At 35.3% G+C, this 21,572-nt stretch overlaps 1 protein-coding gene across 4 annotated transcripts in view; it reads left to right on the top strand.

Moving 5' to 3' along the window:
- The window catches only part of LOC128988684 (DENN domain-containing protein 5B), a 45,439-nt gene extending 24,352 nt beyond the window's left edge, over positions 1-21,087 (top strand). Inside the window, exons 14-25 of one of the 4 annotated variants that reach the window (XM_054410217.1) lie at positions 68-164; positions 2,550-2,585; positions 4,332-4,421; positions 5,495-5,654; positions 6,645-6,773; positions 7,292-7,413; positions 9,653-9,798; positions 10,404-10,522; positions 11,037-11,221; positions 12,820-13,002; positions 13,127-13,271; positions 17,042-21,087. In XM_054410217.1, coding sequence (XP_054266192.1) covers positions 68-164; positions 2,550-2,585; positions 4,332-4,421; positions 5,495-5,654; positions 6,645-6,773; positions 7,292-7,413; positions 9,653-9,798; positions 10,404-10,522; positions 11,037-11,221; positions 12,820-13,002; positions 13,127-13,271; positions 17,042-17,225 — 1,596 coding nt within the window. In that variant the 3' untranslated portion in view covers positions 17,226-21,087. The remainder of the gene's footprint in view (positions 1-67; positions 165-2,549; positions 2,586-4,331; positions 4,422-5,494; positions 5,655-6,644; positions 6,774-7,291; positions 7,414-9,652; positions 9,799-10,403; positions 10,523-11,036; positions 11,222-12,819; positions 13,003-13,126; positions 13,272-17,041) is intronic. The other 3 variants (XM_054410219.1, XM_054410218.1, XM_054410220.1) reach the window with 3 other exon arrangements.
- The last annotated feature ends 485 nt before the right edge of the window (positions 21,088-21,572 follow it).

Consider the following 21,572-nt stretch of genomic DNA (forward strand, 5'->3'; position numbering starts at 1 on the left):
AACTCTCATCTTTGCACGGGTGTATCAGTGTTGTACATCTCTAATCCGATCCAACAATGTGTTACAGGGCAAGTCAGCGCTGTGGTCACATCTACTCAACTATCAGGAGCTGGAGGAGTGTAATGACACCAGCAAACCCATCGACCCAAACTTCCTCACACCAGGTAGACAATACACATTACGAATCTACTAACATGGTGTCAGCTGACAAAACATATCTTGAGAAGTCAAAGAGCTAAGAGTCCTCATTAGATCATTTACACTAAAGCATATGGCTAGATACTTTGTTGGCAGCAACTTTTTTTGCTGGAAAAGAAACTTGTTAAAGTTTTACAGCCATTGAAATAACAAACGTATAATTTGTATTTTTGTGAGAATAGCAGAATTGCCTTTTAAAAATGGAAAGAGACCAATCTGGCACAAGGAATGCAAAACTGTACACTATATACAAACAATTTGAATATTTCATTGCCACTGAGCATTTTCAACTAAACTAAGGAAGGTATGAGTTTAAGGCTATCTACAATTCCCTTCAATTATATAAGCCTGCTATCCTCACACAAATCTTAAAATATAGGCACTTGTGTTTTGTTACATCCTTATTCTCAATAACTTTATGAGGTTATATTTCAAAGGAAAGGCAACTGGTTAGAAATCCTGTGAAGATTTGATTCCTGGGACTAGTATTGTAGATACACATTGATAGTTCTCAAAACATAACTATGATATTTTGTCCTAATATAAGACTTGTTCAGAGTGTTGAATAAAGAGAGAAATAGATCTTTTCTCTGAAAAAGTCTGATATTAGGACAAAATATCAATGTTATGCTTTGTGACCTTTTCTTGTGTACCTATCTATAACTGTATTCCAATGTTCTTAGCTTGCTTAACTTTAGGGATGGACGGGATTGAATTTTTAGTTCGGGACGGGACGGGACGGGATTTTTATTTCCTTCCCGATTTTCGGGACGGGACGGGACGGGATTTTTTTCTGTGCATAAAAAGAAAGTACTGTATTGCAGTTACCAAAAAAAGACATATGAAATCAATTTTCACCATTTGTGGCACTGATCTATAAAAACCAAAAAATGGGTAACAATTTACAGGTACCTATAGTAACTTGTGACTCGCGGGTCACGGGGTGATCGTCTGTATGACTCACGGTCACGGCGCGATCGTCGGTATGACTCGCGGTCACGGCGCGATCGTCGGTATGACTCCGCGGTCACGGGGTTATCGTCGGTATGACTCGCGGTCACGGCATGATCGTCGGTATGACTCGCGATCACGGCTCGATCGTCAGCATGACTCCGCGGTCACAGTGCGATCGTCGTCATGACTCGCGGTCACATCGCGATCGTCGTCATGACTCGCGGTCACGGCACGATCGTCGGTATGACTCGCGGTCACGGCGCGATCGTCGTCATGACTCGCGGTCACGGCGCGATCGTCGTCATGACTCGCGGTCACGGCGCGATCGTCGTAATGACTCGCGGTCACGGCGCGATCGTCGTCATGACTCGCGGTCACGGCGCGATCGTCGTCATGACTCGCGATCACGGCGCGATCGTCGGTATGACTCGCGGTCACGGCGCGATCGTCGGTATGACTCCGCGGTCACGGGGTTATCGTCGGTATGACTCGCGGTCACGGCATGATCGTCGGTATGACTCGCGGTCACGGCGCGCTCGTCGGTATGACTCGCGGTCACGGCGCGATCGTCGGTATGACTCGCGGTCACGGCGCGATCGTCGGTATGACTCCGCGGTCACGGGGTTATCGTCAGCATGACTCCGCGGTCATGGCGCGATCGTCGTCATGACTCGCGGTCACGGCGCGATCGTCGGTATGACTTCGTCTCCTGCGTTCGCGGACCTATCGCTCGCAATAACGGCGTTATCGGAAAAAGCGGAAAAATCGCCGACGATCGGACCAAATCCCGTCCCGAAAAATTCCCGAGTCAAATGTAATCTCGTCCCGATAATCGGGAATATTTTTTTCCCGAAAAATTCCCGAAATTTCGGGACCCGTCCATCCCTACTTAACTTAATTTCTTTTGAAAAATCATTCCAATAACCAACAGTATTTTTTCTAAAAAGTTAAGAGTAATAAATATACTTTAGACATAAATTATTTGCTAAAATTTGAAAAATGTAATAATGAGTGTTTAATTTGCATTCCTTTAAAGTATGGCTCTAGAAATAGTATTTTAAAAATTGACCATGGTTGGAGTAAATTAACGTAAATCATTCTCACTTTTAGAAACTCCTAGTAATTTTAGCATGCATAATATTGACTAGTCAACAGTTTTTAACAATAAATTAGTTTGGATTTGGATTTACTACCTACTAATTGTCAATATTTAAGTACTATGCTCAATGCTGACATTAAAATCTATGGTGATGGAATATATTTGCTTGTTGATTAGCACCAAATATTAATGCAAAGGAGAGAATATAAATTTGAATTACGATGGGCGTTCCAAAGTTGACACCTCTTCAACCCCTTTTCACCTTGTTCAACCCCTAATGATTATTATTGTTCTGCAGCATTGGCTTGGGTTGTTCTACGGAAACGACTTGATTGTACGTATAATAAGTGTTTCAGCCGACCGGTGGTTTTGTTTTCAATTTTGTTTGTTTTTATCGTCGTAGCTTTTGTGGATGGAATTGCTGTCTTTTGTACATAAAGTTATTTTGTATTGTTTGAATATCGTTTTGTAATTCAGCTTGTGCTGTGATGTAAACGATAAAAAAAGTAAATATTGTCATTGTGCATGCGCACTTATACTTTTATTTTACAGTTTTATGTTGTAGGAGAGCAATAACATGACCTGTGGTGTGGTTTCTTTTTGATATGGAAGTAAAATTAAAATTTACTTTCTATAGATGAGCGTCCCTTTAAACAACTTATAATATTATGCAACGTTTCAATGAATGTGACATGTTAAAAAATGTCCCAATGAGGAAGTAGCAGCTAATGCTGCAGTTTTCACCCGGTTCAATAAACAAATGCTGTTATTTAAATCGATCTGATGAATTTTCTATTACAAAATTAACACAATAACTATTCAACCAACTTACCATCAAATAGTTTACTGTCTATTGCGCTCTATTATATTATTTGTGTACATATTCTGTAAATACATTGTTGGAATAAAGAGATAATTCATTCATTCATTCATTTTGTACTTTTAAAAAACTTTTTGATGGAGGGTTAAAATTAAAAACAAATTAAAAATATTTTTACAATATTTTCTCTGTTTTCCACAAAAACGACAACCTGTTTTATTCTTATACAAGAGCTGTCTGTGAATTAAGGTCTCCTTTGAGCTGGACACGCAGCCAAGCGAGCTAGTCCAACTCTGAGACAAACGCTGTGTTTTCTACTTCATCTCCAGTCCTAGTCATTATAGCCAGTTATATTATGGGTAGCCAAAAACGGTATAGAGGCTGCACTTCCCACCCCCTTGCAGTAAGAACTGCCTTCTATGATTAGTTTTGTAAAAAAAGGTAAATCTCTATTGAAATTCGTTGCCAGTTGACAGATGTTTAAAATGATGAGTGTATAAGAGGCTTTAGGAAGTTTGCAGAAGTAGTTTAAAGAAGACCATACACATTTAGTCAATGATACTGACAGTGGGGTTTCTTTAGGTTTCATTGAGAGAGTGACTAAAGTTACCAGCTTAGGTGATCAGCTTGTTTAAGATCACAAAAAGTTACTATTGTTCCACATAGTCTTGTAGGGACAATATCACATAGTCCCTATCAGTTTGACAATATCTCGTTCAGTCACCTGTGATTCGCATGTAAAATCCCCCATCTTTGGTCACTGCCTTAAACAAGAATAATGAGCAACCACATGCAGTCTTTGGCACACAAAAAATCATAAACATTGTGAAAATGCTTACCTCTGAGCTCCTTCCATCCCTTACACACATTTTCTAACATATCCGTCAATTGGCAATGGACTTCAGTAGTGATTGATGACTTAGACCACAGAAGGTTATTCTTATTTGCTTGGAGTGGAGGATTGTTTTTTTTTTTTTTGTCACATTGTTTTTTGCTACTATGACGAGATTAATAGGTGGGATCCTACTAGAAGAGTAGTGGATGAAGTAAAAATAATTGGGCTGATCGAATTAGCTTGCTTGGCCAATACCTTGGGGAATCTTGATGGATACCTTAATGTACAGACAGACCTTGCTGTTATCATTTATTATATAACTGAACAGATTATGTCTCATTTTCGGCAATGGTACGCTTTTACTTTCTCTCTCTCTCTTGGCACTGCTTGTATTAACTGCACTTTGCTTGTTGGTGTCTGGTAAGATTCCACCCCTGCCAAGGCTTCATTCCAACAGAAGCTATTCTCTTCCATCCGCTCAGGATCTGCTAACATTATGGACTTAATCCCCTTTGGTAAGTCAATATACTCCTGTATTGTGTGCAGTAGTTTTGAAAAAACACCCCTTTTGAGTTATTATGAATACTTTCATGATTAATTCACTTGAAAATTTATATAATTTGTTTTATTTAAAAGTAAAAAAATTATAACACAAATAAAAACTATTTTTTGTGTATACTACTTTGACTATTAATGGATTAAAGTACAGTTACCATTGTCATGTTGAAGCTTTTAGCCCGATAGCAGCTATGATAGCAGCTATGGTGAGCGAGTGTGGCGAGTACACTGGACTAGTTTACTCGTTTACTGAGTGTAAAACAGCCTAATAAATTCTTATATCCCCCTTAATTGAGCTATGTAAATGGAGTTTTAAGTTTGATCCAAAGTTAAGGGTTTTACCTAGTTAAGATTTCCCGATTCTCGTGTATATATCAAAGCTTCAAAGCTTGGAGAAGAGTGCATGCTTGGTGCAATGAGTAAATTTACATCATGTGCTTTCCATTATCTGTTTGTTTCAGTTTGTGAAATTGGTACTTTTTACTTGATTGAATTGTAATATGTGATTTCTTTGTAGATAACTCAACCATGTTCAACAAGTAAAGCTGTGTATCTTCTAATTATTTTTGTCGTAGGGGTTTTTATTTTTAAATTTTAAAATAAAATTGTTTGAAAACTATTGTTAACTTATAATTTTGAGATTGTTATATATTTATTTGCTAATTGTAAATAGCCACTGTAAATAACTATTTAAAGATAGCAGATCTGTATTAAATTTGTAATATGGAACATAAAATGTTTATCTTACAAGAAGAGAACAATTTGCCCCATTCATTATGTAACTGTTTTGATTCTTGGTGCAAGTATTGCTAAAAAAATCCAAAAATGAAATATTATTTTTCATGATAAACCTTAGGAAAGATTTATTGTGTGATTTGTACCCAAAGCATCTTTGTTGCACTTGAGGAGCTTTAATAAATGTTTCACTTAAGTGTTTTGTACTCATACAAATAATTGTTTCCTTTTTTTAACTAAAAAAACTGTAATCCAATATTGCTGTGTACTCAAACATTGTCCTTTTGATGTTTAGATCTGTCATCCATGGCGCTGGAAACATCACCAGCCTCATCACCCACCGTCGGCCGCAGTCGCTCCGAGACCAGGACCAGCAACACTCGACGGCTCAGTGAGGAGTCTCACGCTCAGCCATCGCTGCGACCACTGCCCAGCTCACTGACCTTTGACATGAGGTAAGCCTTTCAAATGCTAGTAGATCATTGTTAAATAATTCGTTATATTGTACAAAAAAATATCATTTCCATTCTGTTCTTCTCGTTAACATGGCTTACTCATTTTTCTCTCTTTATTTTTCATTAATACACAAAAACACGGATTAAAGTAAGTTATTTTCTTTTGGTTACGAGTGGTTAAAAAGTTAACATTCTCAATAAAATACAGCAATTTACATCATTACACTGTTGGCTCAATACAACTATGTCCATTTTGATTATAAAACTGGTGACATGGGGATAGAAGGAATTGTTCTGTTTGTCTGTAGCTCCAAAGCAGAACTACGGGCGACAGTGCAACATTGTCATAGAAAGCCCAGCCTGCAAAAACATTTTTTTTTCTTTAGAAAATTACTAATTTTTGCAGGCAAAGTTAGGGCCATATTGATCCTTTCTTACACTTAACCTGTATAAGTTTCTGCAGAAAATGCTAAGTTACATAACAACTTAATATAATTCTTTTATTGCAGAAAATGTTTCTGTAGAAAGTCTAAAACTTTATTTTCTGCAGAAACATTCTCCCTTCTGCAAACAGTAATGCTACAAAATGTCATGCATTACATAAACTAAAGGTGCGACGTCAATATTCGGTGCATCGATCGTGAGTAAGAACACATGGAACAACCGAATAACTAAGTGATTCAACAGTAGGCTTATTCAAAACATGAGCGTTTGAAAACTTGTATTTCAAAATATTCATTAAAACTATCACACACACAGTTCACTTACACGCAACTTGGACCATTTAAGCCCGCAGACAATTTTTTGATTTTTACAAGTCCGTTGCAGAAAGTGTAAAATCGTTCTGCTTTAGGGGTCTGTAGTCAAAGACTAACTGGGAGAGCTAGTCAGTTACTGTTACTAGTATTAGTTAATTTCATTGATTGTACACACAGTACAGGTAGTTTTTGCTAGAATTTTAAAGAGTTTTTTTTCTTCACCCTGTTCTAGATGTGTCCAAGCCATGACAGACATCAAGACACACATCGGATATGCCAGGGCCTGGGTGAGGCTTTCTTTGGAGAAGAAGCTGCTTTCCCGACACCTCCGAACACTGCTCAGCGACACGGCTTTGCTCAAGTAAATTGATTTTTTAACCTAACAATTAAGGCTGTAATGATTGTTGTAAATTTGATCCGGAACTGATGTTTTACTCGTAAAATACAGTCTAATCTTTTCTTTCTAATCTTTTTTTAAATTATGAAGTACCCTAACAATTTTTCAGTCTTGTGCTATTAAGTTACTGGTTTTGGCTATGTTTACAGTAGTAAAACATGTCTCACACTACTTACACTTAACACAACTTCTCATCATTTGCAATGTCAAAACAAAACATAAAACAATTAAAGCAATATTTACATGTAAAGAATGAATTAAATAAGAACACCTTTCGCAAAGGAAACGCAACAACAACACGCTTCTGTACTGCGGGTATTGCATTGACTTTCTACAGGCTTTTTTAACTTTTTATTAATATTTATAATCTCGTCTCATAGAATGAGATTTAAAATTTCACGAAATTATAAGACCTGTCCATCCCTACTGTACATATAATGTTCCCATCAGTCAAATCGTTGTTTTCACAACCTGTGTTGCAGGAGCCAGTATAAACGTTACGCCTTCCTGAGGTGTGATGAAGAAAAAGAACAGTTCCTGTATCATTTGCTCACTCTGAACGCTGTCGACTACCATTGCTTCACCAACACATATACTAACACAAGTGAGTTTTGGTTGTTTTGAGAATCATGTAGACTACAGAAAAACAAAGACGCACGTTATTTTAAAACGCAGAAAATGGATAGGTACCAATTATCATGCCTTATGCTATACTAAACATAACTTCAATACCTTTCACCACAATGTTTAGGGTAAATTGATTCTTAAACCTGATTTTCTGTAAGAAATAAAACTAAATGAAAAATATCAATTTTTTTAAATACAGTATAAGAGTTGTTGTTACAAACTTCACAATGGATATAATTTTTTTCATTTAACAAGTGTGTACTTAATATACTTAAGTAAATCAAATCCCGTTTTGTGATTATTTTACAAAGTCTTTTATTTGAAAATATGCCTCATCCTTATATATAATACGTGAAGGCGATTTCTACAAAACACTACTCCTCCGTTAATAATGGACCGATTTTTACAAACGACGTGTCAAAATAAGGTATTTTTTGTGTGGACGCCGCCTTTCACCAATTCCTGTAATAAAAATCCTCGGGCTTTGCCCTACAGGCCATCAAAGTTGGAGTTTCTCCCATAAGATTAACATGGGGGAATCCAAATATTTAATTGTCCCCACTTATTTGAGAGAACGGCTGGGCGTAGAAACTTGGTAGAGGTGTCCAAAGAAAGGTCTTGGTCTGTAGATGAGTTATCAAAAGAAAAACTAATCAAAATCCCTTAGGACTCTGCCCCAGAAGCCTTTAAAGATCCCTTTACAGAGTTGTTTACATTTTGGCCATGTGAATAATACTTTTTAATGAAACAGCTGTTCATTTTTAAATAGTATTTCAAACAACACACATTTATTGGGAGTTACTGAATTCTACCAAATAAGTATTTGCAATGTTATTTTCTGATTGTAAAATTGATTTCCTTCTTTATCATATCATGTTTTGCAATATAACGTTCCATTACGTAAGCAGTAGAAAATCCTTTTATCACGGCAATTCTTAAATTATTTCTTATTGAACTATCTTATATCTATTGTACGGGTAGGTGTCTGCCTTTTTCACCACTTTTGCCTACATTTTATCATATTATTCAACACATATGAAATATTTATGAAGAAATATCTGCTCTTATGGTGTCTAATAAAATCCAAACATAGAAACTTTGTCTAAAATGGTACCCATCTTGACAAATTATTTGCACCTGCCTATATTACGGACTTTGGCACGGTTTGGTAACGTTATTGAAAATAACACGACATTTTGGCTGTAAAAGATGGTACAGAGAGAAAATACGTTTTAAGCAGCTACTGTCATGACAGAAAGGTCATATTCCTTTTGAACTAGATCACATAATTCTTTATAAGATACGTTGATTAACCATATGTAAACGTCAATATATACGTAACAGCCAATTTACAGTATTTTTGCTTTTTGGAAATGTCCCATTGCTATGTCATTTGCATTATTTGTTGCCTATGAAGCCGCACGACCATATAAACGAGGAGGCCCCTAACAGTACAAGAATAAAAGCCAACTTCACTTCAAGTATTCCACTACATCAAACATTCCGTTGAGAGATTATATTGACAACTTTATGTTATTTATAAGGCTGAGACAACTAACTGACATCCCCCATGTCAAGGAATTCCATCTTTAACAGTAACCCCACAATCAATAATTTCTCAAAACTATGCTAGAGGGTTCATTCATTGGCACAGAAGTACGATATGAACTGACGCGATGTGACGAAGGAAAAATCAAACTTACGCTGTAACGGATATACCTCCCTTTGAAGTTAGAATATGTCTTCCCAAAAAAAGTTTTCTTTTGAAATAAAACCATATTACACTGATGAAATCACGAAAGTGTTTAACTACAAAAGATCCATCAATACGATTTTAATACTATTTAAACGTTCTTCCAAAGGAAGATATACCATATAACATACTAATAATAACTCCGATGACGTACGGTATGGGGAATATTTTATTCATTGAATGATCAACCAAATTTGGCAACTAACGCAATTAATGTCATTATTGTTTTTACACTTATTGCTAAATGTTCAAAATATGTATATTTCACCCAATTTATCGCAGTTAGACAAATTAACGTAAGCCTTGAAAGTAACCGTCGATTTCGACGGGTTTCACCTAGTCTTACTTAATACCAAATACCTAAACATCCCCCGCAAAAATTGAGTCACATAACAGGACTACATTTTCAATCAGTTTACATTTGTAAGACCATTCTATACAGTGGCATTGCATTGTGTTGCAGGGATACCCTACAGAGTAGCCATTTTCTCGTCACAGAAGACCAACGCAGGCACGACAACGGCCAACTGTTGGCTCGTAGTGTCTGGCAGTCTCGGCGAGACTCAGCGCGTTCCTGTTCCTCGAGGCTCATTTGAGTTTGTCTTCCATGTGAGTGTGACAACGGTTGTCTAATATTACAGTTTTAAAAGCACTAGGAAGTAATGTTTCTTTATTTAAAGTTTAATTTTGGTGCTATATTTTTTTGCAGGAATCGTTGAATAAATGTTTCACCTCAATTGGTATAAAACAGGTTTTCGCAAAGTTTCGGGATCCACATCCCTTTGAATTTCAGAACCAAAAATGTTTTGAAAACTTTGTTTTTTACTAATGGTGATGGAAAATGTGCAGAATAATACCTCAAGTAAAGTAATGCTTCTTTTAACATTGATTTGAAAGTGTAGAGTTTTTAAGGTTGTATTTTTAAAATATTGCAAATAGTAAACACTTAATTTTATAGAATGAGAAGATCCTACATAAATTACTTTTGGTGTGTTGTACACAAAGCTAGTTAAGCTCCATTGAGTCCATGTGTGCACCAAAGACTTTAACTATCATTTGGAATTTTCATCCTCAAGATAAAGATTTTAAATCAATAAACATACACAAAATTAAATCACAGAATGATTCATAGAGTTAAAGAAAACTCATGGTTTTTATGTGCTTGTTTATCTTTTTAATTGAACGAGAAGTTAGTCGACTGTTGTTGATTTCAGCATAAGAATCTCGGCATTTTGACCACTCTGAGGATTGCTCATGACAACACTGGCTTGAGTCCCAAGTGGATGGTGGAGTACGTCATCGTCAGGAACGAGATAACTGGCCACACATACAGGTCAGCGATCAGCTGTATAGAATACATTTCAGGAATTTCAAAACTGCAATTAAACTAAGTATTGCAATGATTACTACTGCAGAGAACAAAAGTGCTAGCCTACATGTCACGACTGATATAGGGGAAATTTAGATGATTCAGAGCAGTTACACTTGGAGAAAATCCTGATGAAAATAGAATCCTAGGTTCTAGCCCGGGGTTTTCATATTACTTTGATCTAGACCTAGGGTTTACAGGGTCACTACTCAGGTAAAATCCATTGGTAATTGGCGGAATTTGAACCTGGGACAAAACGGACCAAAGTCCTGTGCTATTCCACAGACCAACTCGCTCCCCGTTACAGTGATTAGGGTGTTTAATAAGAGCACAACTGCCTAGTTCTTCCAATACTATCCGTTTTACTTTTATCTTAAACACTTTTGTATTGTTACTTAAGTTAATCCAACACCTTTCAGGTCCTGTGAATACTGAAATATCGTGCACAAACTTTACATTAACACAAGTGATGTTACAGTTTCCCCTGCGGTCGCTGGTTGGGTCGAGGGATTGATGATGACTCGACTGAGCGTCTGTTGGTGGGTGAGCGAGTCAGCGAGCACAGTGAACGAGGTAGAGGTAGCAACTCTCCTCGTGTACGCAGTCCGAGCGTACCTCCGCCCAAACGAGCAATGCCTGTAGCTGATATACAGACAATGCTAGGTCAGTGTAACCCTAGACTTTGAATGCTGCAAGTATAGTTGTGATAGTATTAGTAAAATCTAAAAAAAATGTACTGTATGTGTGTTTGACAACTGGTGAGGCCTGGTGGGTTGATGAAGACTAAATGTTTTGTCTCTTACTTGGTGGTGACTTTCAGTATTTGTACCCAATAGATTACAACAAAAACCCAGTATAAAAAAAATATGTTTATAAATTGAGCATTTACCATTTAAAATTATAAACCTTTTTTAATATTTCACTTACTTAAAACAATCTTGTCCTTAGACAGTTTTCATTTTACAAAACCATGTACTCTATGATTTTCTCTTTGAATTTATGGAAAAATATACTACAGCATCCTATCTATAAGCTCCTCCTGCGGAAGGTGTCTACCCCTTATCATTGTTCCAAGAGTACTTTCTTTCCCTTTCCTCGTTCAGAGCTGTACAGTTATAGAGTAGATGATCTGCAGTCTTCTCGAACTGCCCACATATCCTACATGCAGTATCTCCATTATGGATCTCAAGCGATGTAGGTGCAGTTTCAGGAAGCCATGGCCTGTGACCATTCCTGTGATCTGTCTGAGTTGCCTCCTGTATAATTGTAGAGCTTTGGAGGCGACCATCTGGGAAGGGGAGAAGAGAGTGAGCTTACTTGGTGTTGAAGCCTAACCCATCTTTTCATGTGTTCCTCCTGAGCCCATGATATGACTGAGTGACATGTATACCCATGAGAAATTCCACAGAAAGACTGTGATCCCACAAAGTCTGAAGCTGACGCAACATTTGCTAACTTGCCAGTCACCTCGTTCTCTTCTATCCCTGAGTCTCCAGGAACCCAACAGAGTGTTACTGTGTTGCACCTGCCTAGGGCACATACTGCAGTGAGGTCCTCCCAGAGTACTTTAACTCACAGACTCAGAGACTTGAACTCACAGGAGTCAAGCGTTTTTTAGCGTGGAGTGAAAATGGCTGTGATGGCTGTCAGGCTGTCTGTGAAAATGGAAATGTTTATGTCCCTGAAGCCCAGCCCCAGGTTCCCACTGGTACACTCCATTATCACAGTTATTTCGGCCTAGAACACAGTTGGATGTGTACCCATGGGAAGACATAAGTCCACCCCATTTTGCACCCCGTCAATTCCAGCCCCTGTCCCACTTCTTTGAACCATCGGTATACCATTCAAGGTTGCCCTGTGGAAGAGGATTCCCTCCCGACATCTACTCACCCCTGGATGATAGAAGGATGGTGAATGGCCTGGCGAGGAAGAATCAAATCGGTACCTCCCCTCTTACCATCTGAGTAATCCTAGAGTGACCTCGGGATCCTTCCAACATCCAACCAAAGGTTTTCACACTGGAGTCTTTAGGCAGTCTTCCTTGCAGTGACCTTGACATGCAGATCAATTGGAGTACGGTTGAGTAGGCAGTCCAGTGAGGCTCCCGGACAGCCGCTCATTGCGCACTCTTTTCGCTTCTGTGAGTTGCCTCGAGTGCTAGTAGCTTAAAGTTGTTCATTCAGTATATCCATTAATATGGTGTGGGAATGTTTCAAACGAATGAATGAGACAACAGCATAACATGTGTTTGTGATCCACAGGTGACTGTCTCAACAGCATTGTCAAGTTCTATCATCACCCTGGCAGTCAGGACCAGGTGAGCTCCTGGACACTACTGCTGTGTGGAGAGACGGGACTGGTGGCTTGTCTAGAACAGGTCTTCCTCTTCGGCTTCAAGTCTGTCAGATTGTTTGGCCGCAATCTCTACATATGGGACTTTATTGGTAAGTTGGTAAACTTGTTATCTAGTAAATGGGCGTGGGCTTATTAGCATCATCTGTGGCGTAGTGATAAGTTTTATAGGTTTTATAGAGTGTAGAATTCACATAAGTCTTTGTTTTTGTTCAGCCAAAGTGAAGGAGGAGAAGGAGTCCGCTGGTGAATGTGACGACGTGACCAGATACTACTGTGACTTGGTAGACAAGATACTGATGGCTGGTCACTCACTGGGCAAGGACGGTCGGTTTCAGCTGTTCGTCTGTCTTGGAGCAAGGTAAAACTGATGTAGGAAACTGTAGGGCCTGTTGGATTCTATTGGTGGATTTTAGGGGTCTGCGGTGCACCGAAAAAGTCGGTACGGTACGGTACAAGCTTAATTACCGTCATCGGTTCGGTACAGCATTTTACACGGTACAAATTCGGTTCGGTACAGCCTATTATAATAATAAATTACTTTCAGTTTACTATCGTAGTCAACGGCAGTTGGTTCCGAGCACATAAAAGTCTTATCAGATTACGATCTTCATAATTTATTACTAGCGTGATGATGCAATAAAAAACCCATTAGCAGTCCCAAATCCATTAACATTTTATCACGACAATAATTGTTGTATTGAAGTACTTCCAAGAACTGTTGAGTTTTATCACTTTTATTTCTTTACGACTTTCCCCAATTTGTTTTATCATAAAAATAATAGTTTTATGATGACTGTTAAATGTTATCTCTAACTTAATCAGTATTTTCGTGAATATTGAATTTGCCGCTGGCCATTGCCTACTGCCATAAAACTGTTTATGGCTACATATTAAACTTGTAACAAATCTACAATCTTATTTTATAAATTAAATATTTGTTATGGATATTTTATCTTTCTATTGACGACCATGGATATATACAAACTTTTGTCGTAATTTTAATTTCAACATCAAAATACAATATTGCACAATCGTGATATTTTAGGCCATTGACCTTTATTATGCATCCGGTATTGCTGTTTCAGAAGAGAAGCACGTTGATAAATTATAAATTGATATTCCCGTAGTTAAAAAGAATTATTTTATAAACCTATAAAACAAAATCATAAAATCTTACATAAAGATAACAATAACGGAAATTGTAAAAAGGGTATAAAGATAACAGTCATTCTTTCTCTTTGTTCTTCTATTTCTTGGGTTTCCCTTCATCACGCATTCAACAAGTTGCCATGGTTACTAATCACCCATGTCGTTATCAGCTTTTGTGACATAGCGCACAGCAGGGGGTAAAACTTGACGAAAATCGGTAAATTTTTACCTATTATTTAATTACCAATGAATGTAGGGTACTACTTTATTGGTATTTGGTATTGTATTAATAATCGGTCCAAATGGCAGATTTGTGTCAAATTTTACACCAAATTTATTGAAATTTCAAGGTGAATATTAATAAAACAATTATTACCAAATATTTGTATTCATTTAAAAGATTGATTTGTGGTATTGGGTTCCCCACTGAGTGCAGCCGAGCGGCACTAATGAGGGTCGGACCTTCTTGGGGGTGAACAATAGACGGCTTATCAGACCCTCCCCTCCCCGTGGTCTGGAGAAAGCATGTAAACAAACTATTGCACAAGCGTGCGTGACTTGACATTGAGCTGCTTCAACTATAATTTTGTCAAATGAACTGTGATGTTTCAAAATCAAAAACAATAATTTGGGACCATACTGCTTAACAATAATGGACTGCAATTATTGTTGAACATACAATCCATTTTTAACAAACTAAGATTATACGATTCAAATACAATTATAAAAATTATCTTGGTATTTTACTTGGGGTAATGAAGTTATGTAGGCTAGTGTAATTCTCGGTTCATCAAGGTTCTACTGAATTATGTTTGGCAGTGAATAAGTGTAGAATGCAATTTATAAATTCAGGGATACACACCTTTTACACAGTTATAAAGTCTAATTGCCCAACATCAAATCTTACTCTGTGATAATCCAAATTTTAGTTTCAGAAAAAAACTTTGCAAGAATTGTATCCATCTTATAACTTAACTAGTTTTGAAGCTGATAAAAAAAATGGTCTTTGCCATTACTTCATCATAACCTCCAGTTTTTCATTGTCATCTGCTGTGAACAGCTGGCAAAACTACACTGTCTTCTACTGAATGCTTTTATATGTTTTTAAAATAGAAAAAAAACAACTAGACATTGTGTTGGTTGGAAATAATTTATCAGTTTTGTGAAATTATCTTGCCAATAAATGTTTCAAACATGTTTATTCATAAAAACTCTCATCCTATTTTTAAACTACTTTATCATGGCTATTCAAAGTATCTCAGAGTAAAATAGGTAAAGCCTTTATCTCAACTGTGATTTTTCTTGACACAATCCTCGTAGTAGTAAAAGGTTTTGTTTTAATAATATGTGGTACAGTAATTGTTGTTAGAAAACCATGAATGTAGGATACTATCCATTTTCATAGTAATGTCTATGTATTAAAGTTAAAAATAATGGTTTGGATACAGTTCTGAGAAGAAAACCGCAAAAATACGGGTAGCCGCGTACCATACCGATTTTGTACCGAGAACCGAGGTACAAAATATTGTACCGTACCGAACCGTACCGACCTTAAATTTTCTGTACCGCAGACCCCTAGTGGATTTTGAATCGGTTAAAGCTAAAAGAATAACTCCAATGAAAAAAGTTGATGATCGTAAGATTGATAGATTGAAGGTGGTAAAAATTCAAGGCAGTGGACAAAAAAAGCTGTTTCTCTTGATCGTAAAAACTGCTGCCAGTGAGATGTCACTGGTCCCAAATTCAAGTTACTTATTTTTGCATTAGGATTTAATGAGGATAACAGGCTTACCTAAATTGGATAGAGTGAACTCTGGAACTAGAAACACAAATCTGTTCACGATTCACAAGAACTAGGGTTGAGAAATGGTCTCACGTTAAAATCTGAATGTAAATCCCCCCCCCCCCCAACTCCAAATTTCTTTGGTAAAAATTCTGTCATTGGCAGTGAGATGTTTCTAATTCCTGTGCATCATGTAAAGTTTTGTTACTTGTGCCAGAGTGGAGTCTATCTAATTTTGGGAATTTGCAGTCCACACAAAAGTCTTTAAAACTTGCGTCCTAATGCTCTATTTTACACCCATAGTCTTGTATTAGGTAGTGATAATAACGGTTTCTTCTTTATTTTAGCCACTTTTTGTTTTACATGCAATTTTATAATTAGGATGAAAAATCAATTGATGTTAACAACTTGTCGAATTTAATTGCACATAACATAAACATTATTCCTAACACAAATTGTAAACAAATTATATTTTGTGTTTTTCAAGACCAACATGATTACAACATCTTTTACGCTAATATATCACTGAAATGGTGACCAGCAATAGTGTCATTATATAAAATCACCAATATCATTAGAAACATTTTTTAAGAATAACAAATTGCGTTAAAACATTTTAAGATTTGTTAGAACACTTGAGCTATGAGCATTGTAAACTGAAAAAATGTTATTATTTCAATTATTATTATTTAAAAGTTCATTTAGTACCGAAAATGAGGATTTTTCTTGGAAATTCCCGGAATTCCTGTAAAACTCCGACTATCCGAATTTTTGATTATCCGAATGGGGTCTGGTCCCAATTGATTCGGATAACCGGAGTTCTACTCAATCAATCAATCTTTATTTGCCATAAGGATACATTTACATATCATTGACAAAGTCTATTTGCAGTTTTCAAACCAAGTCTTAACTAAACAACAAAATACTCTAACAGGCCAAATATTACAATTAACATTCAACTCCATTCACATTCTTAACTGAAGTTAAAACCAAACTAAAGGACAATTTCTCCCAGTTTAAAATAATCATCCAGACTATAAAAAGGGTTCTGAAGTAGATAATTATAAAACATAGCCTTAAACTTGTTAATTGAATGAAAATTTATATTATTTTTTACTGAATTATACACTTTAATTGATAAAATTATGTGGCAATTAAGGGCCACTGTATTTCATTTGTATCATCTTCTGTGTTAGAGATGGGATGTTGGCGGACGTGTTGCTCAGCGTGATGGCTGCGTCGCGCTGTGCGCTGGACATGTACGAGGACCAGTCGTTCCTACGAGACCCGAGTCTACTGCTCTACATAGGCCAGATACTGGAGAGCCTCAATCAGTTTGACATTGTCTTGGAGAACTCCTTGACGCAGGGAATCAGCTAAACTACGCACCCTGTACATATTCCCTCTCCCTTCAGAAAATAGAAACCTACATTAGAGTCTTCATCACCAGAATATATCCATGGGTAAGTGGCTGAGTAGTTAGAGTGCTCGCCTGATACTCAAAGGATTGCCCGTTCAATCCTGATTGAAGTCAGAAACATGTTTTTGTTTGAAGACTCAGCTGTCTATGATTATTGGGTTTTTAATAAAAAGATCTTGGCTTAGAAAAGGCTATTGGGGTTAAATTCTCTATTGCAAGTTAAATCTGAATTCAATAAGTAGTGGCAGCTCTCTAAAAATATTATCTTATCAATAAGAAAGATATATTCTGGATCTCAAATTCCAGCCATTTACTTTTTTAAGGGTAATTTTGGTACTAAATGGATTGTAGGCACTTTGGCTTTAACACCCCTTTTCTAATGTTTTGTACTATCATTATTTTTGGTGCTGTATATTTCACAAAAATTTTGCATTTAAAAAGTTTTAAACACAGGCCTACTAATTGGGAACATGGCTTGAAGTATGATGAAGACTCTAACAAAAATTGTTTCCGTTCTTAATCGATTTACATAGTGTTTAGTGAGATTTTCTAACTCAGATTTATACTAATATCTCATTAAGGAGTTGATAGTCTTTCTTTTGGATCTCTCTTTCACATTATGACGTGTCTTTTCATAATACCTACGTGTAACATTTTATTATTGTTGTAAGATGGTTGAGATTTTGGGTAAAAATGTTTGGTAAAATTCCAAAATTGTTTGAAGTTGAAGTTGGATTTAAAATTCTCAAACCAAGCTCAAAAAGAGTTTATTGGAACTAAATTGAAGCTGCCAGTTCCTTTCACCAATACATTTTCCTTTACATTATTTTTTAAATATGCCTACGTAAGTAAATACTTTATGTCTATATCATATTGAGATATATTAGATGATATTAATAGGGATATATCAAATGATAAATCTCTTTTTTTAGATCTGTCAAATGTGTTCTCCTGTTTTAAGATTTACAGTTGGTGAAGTTGGTTTCAACTCAAATGTCAAATAATACAACAAAAATAAAGTAGTATTTTTAAGATTGTTAAATGTAAAATATATAAGGATGTTGATACATTTTATATCAGTTAAGTATAATGTTCTCTTTATTTGCTTATGCTATTAGCTGTAAAAGTGCATGGTTTGATGTTCTATAAATATTAAATTAGTTGTACTTTTGGGAAAGTCAGAAACTTTACTTTTAGTTGTCTTTCTAGACCCATTTAAATTTAGGGATGAGTAGAACTGGATATGATTGGAAAGGAGTTCTCATGTTTATTCCTAAAATGCAGGAACGTTTTGGGAATGTTGTTATTTTTTACTTGTAAAACATTTGTCTATGAATTTATTATCGAGCTAACTATTTTAAAACGAGCAAGTAATGTTAACTAGCTTGGAAGTTTTTTTGAAATAATTGTAAATGTTAGATGATCTAAAGCAAATCAAGTAGTCAATAGCCAGTCAAATATATATATTTTTTTATGAATATAAGATTTAGCTTTATGCTTTACTCTCCAAGAAATTCAAAAGATTGGAAAAAGATCTAAACCACTGTTAAACTGATTTTGTATTTAGCTTTATTTGGCCAGAAAAAAAACAAATTTAATCCTCTGTGATTTTAATGATATCACAATATTCCTTTCTTTAAAATATCCCTAAAATATTGAATGGCAACAAAATTGTCTGTGTCTACCATCCCTAGGTATTATTTTAATGGTCAATTATTTTTAACTATTCCGATAATATGTTCTCGTTTTGACTGAATTTTTTAATATTTTAGTCTTAATGATAGCTTTACTTTCCATGTGATATATTAGTAAGACCCGTTCTCTATGACAAACCAAAGTGGTTATATGTTAGTTTAGCTTTGTAATATGTCTTGTAAATATTGACAAATATATAATTTTTAAAGTATTTTTGGAATGTCTGTCCATTCTTTGGGTCTGTAGTTGGTTAGCGAAGGCTTTAGTATGGAAGCTGGTAAATTTCCTTGCATGTCTTTAATTGTTTCTCTTAATTTGTGAGTATCAATGCAAAGGCAATTTCTTCTGTGGTTCCTCTATAAAAGAGCAGAGGTTAAGTGGTAGAGAGGACTTGCAAGTCCTAACTTCGCCACTTAAATAAAGACATTTTTCATTTCATTTCAAAGAGCGTCTATAAACATGTCCGAACCTTGATCTTGTTTTTATTGTATTGTATTCATTAAAATAAATTCCTCTCTAAGGTAGGTCTTACATTACATCTACCTCTTTTGTATGCTATAAGTATGTTTTGACTAATTAATGAGAATACTAATACTAATGATGATCATATACTATTACACCCCGTAAATACCATTGTAGACATCCCATCAATATGAAATTTCATTTCTTATTTTAAAGTGAACTCAGTTGAAACATCACGAAAATAATGTACTGTTGTCAGTATTTTTTCTTTACACACTAATGTACGCTCATTCTACGTTCTAATATTTATTTTGGCAGCTCTAGTATTTCTACTATTTATTAGTTTGTACTTTTTTGTTATGGTCTCTGTTTTTTTTTTTATTTAGGTATAGTAATTGTGCCATGGTAGAATATGTTTGTGATAGTTATAAATACTCATCTTCTTTTTACTTATTTTGTAAAGTTTGTTGTACAAGTTTAATCATGCAGTTGGATTTAAGCAGTTATTTTTCTACATGAGTAGTTACCATTGTTCAGGGGATTGTGTATGACTCATTGAGTTCCTCTGGGTAGTTTTAGTTTATTAATTTTCTGTTTTTATTTGGTAAATCTCTAAACTAATAAGTTTTATATAACCCAGTTTTTCCCCTGGACTTTTAGTATATAGTTTAAGTTTAAGTTTATAAACCTAAATTAGGCCTAATTGATTTATTACTTCTCTAGCAATGTGTATTTACATTTTTAAATGGTTTGTAAACAGCAGACTATTGGTACGTTTTATTGACACTGAAGACTATATATAATTAGAAACCTAAAACTTGTTTTCTGCAGTGTAATAGTTTTACAAAACTGTCTTGGTTGAAAAATGATACTGCCTACATAGTTTTCTTTAACACCGAGTAACAAAAAGAGGTATGGATAAATTCTTGATTTAAACCTATTTATTTGTTTAAATCATCAAGAATCAGTTGCCTGTACTGATATGATTTCCTTGTTTCTTACCCTATTTACCCGTGTTTATTTTTAGTCAATCTTATTATTTTGAGTATTTTTTTAAAGTTTGTGATTAATTAATATTGCATATTTATTGTAGAGTTACATAGGGAATACTAGTACAAACATGTATTATTCGACCACAGTCACTACCAAATTGATCTCGGTTCCAATAAAAGATTGCTTTGTTAACTGCCCCACATGTTAAACGATTTATTTAAATTGTTTCTACCTCTTAGAGGTGGTTTGAAGAACAAAAAAGGTTTATATACAAGTGATTCCAGATCATCATACCTTTAACCAAAATCTCCCCTCCCAAAAAAAAATTTCACTTTGTATTTTTAATTAATTCACTGACGAATAATACAATGTATCATACATAATACCTTTATAAATTGTCCTAAATCCCATGTTATTTGTCATCCACACACATTGATCAACATTCAGTAAAAAATTAGGTGAGAACAGTATAAGATCATATCTGCAAGTATCTTATAAAAAGTCCTAATTTCCAGTATTGTCATGCGATTACTCCAAAATAAAAACACAACTAAATTGAGGTGCAATTTTAATTTGATTTATATGTTAGGTTTTGTTAAGTTCTATATCAAATATACAGATTTTAAAAAGTTGTATATTTCACCCACTATGACTACACAATGTCTACTTATATGCTTTTAAATAATTTAAAAAAAAAACTAAAAAATAAAATAATTTTTTACTGATATTTAGTTAAAAGATCTCAATCTGTGATTATTCATTTGTAAAAAAAGCTAAATACCATGTTTCTAGCATACTCAAACTATTTCTTTCTTGGCAATTTTCCATAATATCACCCTTGAAATCTATTTCCATTTCATCCTTTGAAAAGATATTGTTTTTACCCCTAACCATTGACTTGCCTGATAAAGGAGTTCCTATTCTTTAGTAACTGTGAACAAGACAAAAAGCAATTTATAATTTCCTTTGTCAAAGTCCTGTTTCTGTAAGTATAAGTTATAATTAATAAATATGTCATCACCAATGGATTGTATAACATAGTTTGATGTCTCCTGAATGTACTTTTAAAAGACAATATTGTGACAAACACTACTAAAACTTAGTTTTTTAACACATTTCCAATTTATGGATGTTTGAATCACAAACCAAAGATGATT

Source organism: Macrosteles quadrilineatus, unplaced genomic scaffold (genome assembly GCF_028750875.1).
Source record: "Macrosteles quadrilineatus isolate MER2022 unplaced genomic scaffold, UCM_ALF_1.0 Scaffold_3__2_contigs__length_128488019, whole genome shotgun sequence".
NCBI classification, from domain to species: Eukaryota; Metazoa; Arthropoda; class Insecta; order Hemiptera; family Cicadellidae; genus Macrosteles; species Macrosteles quadrilineatus.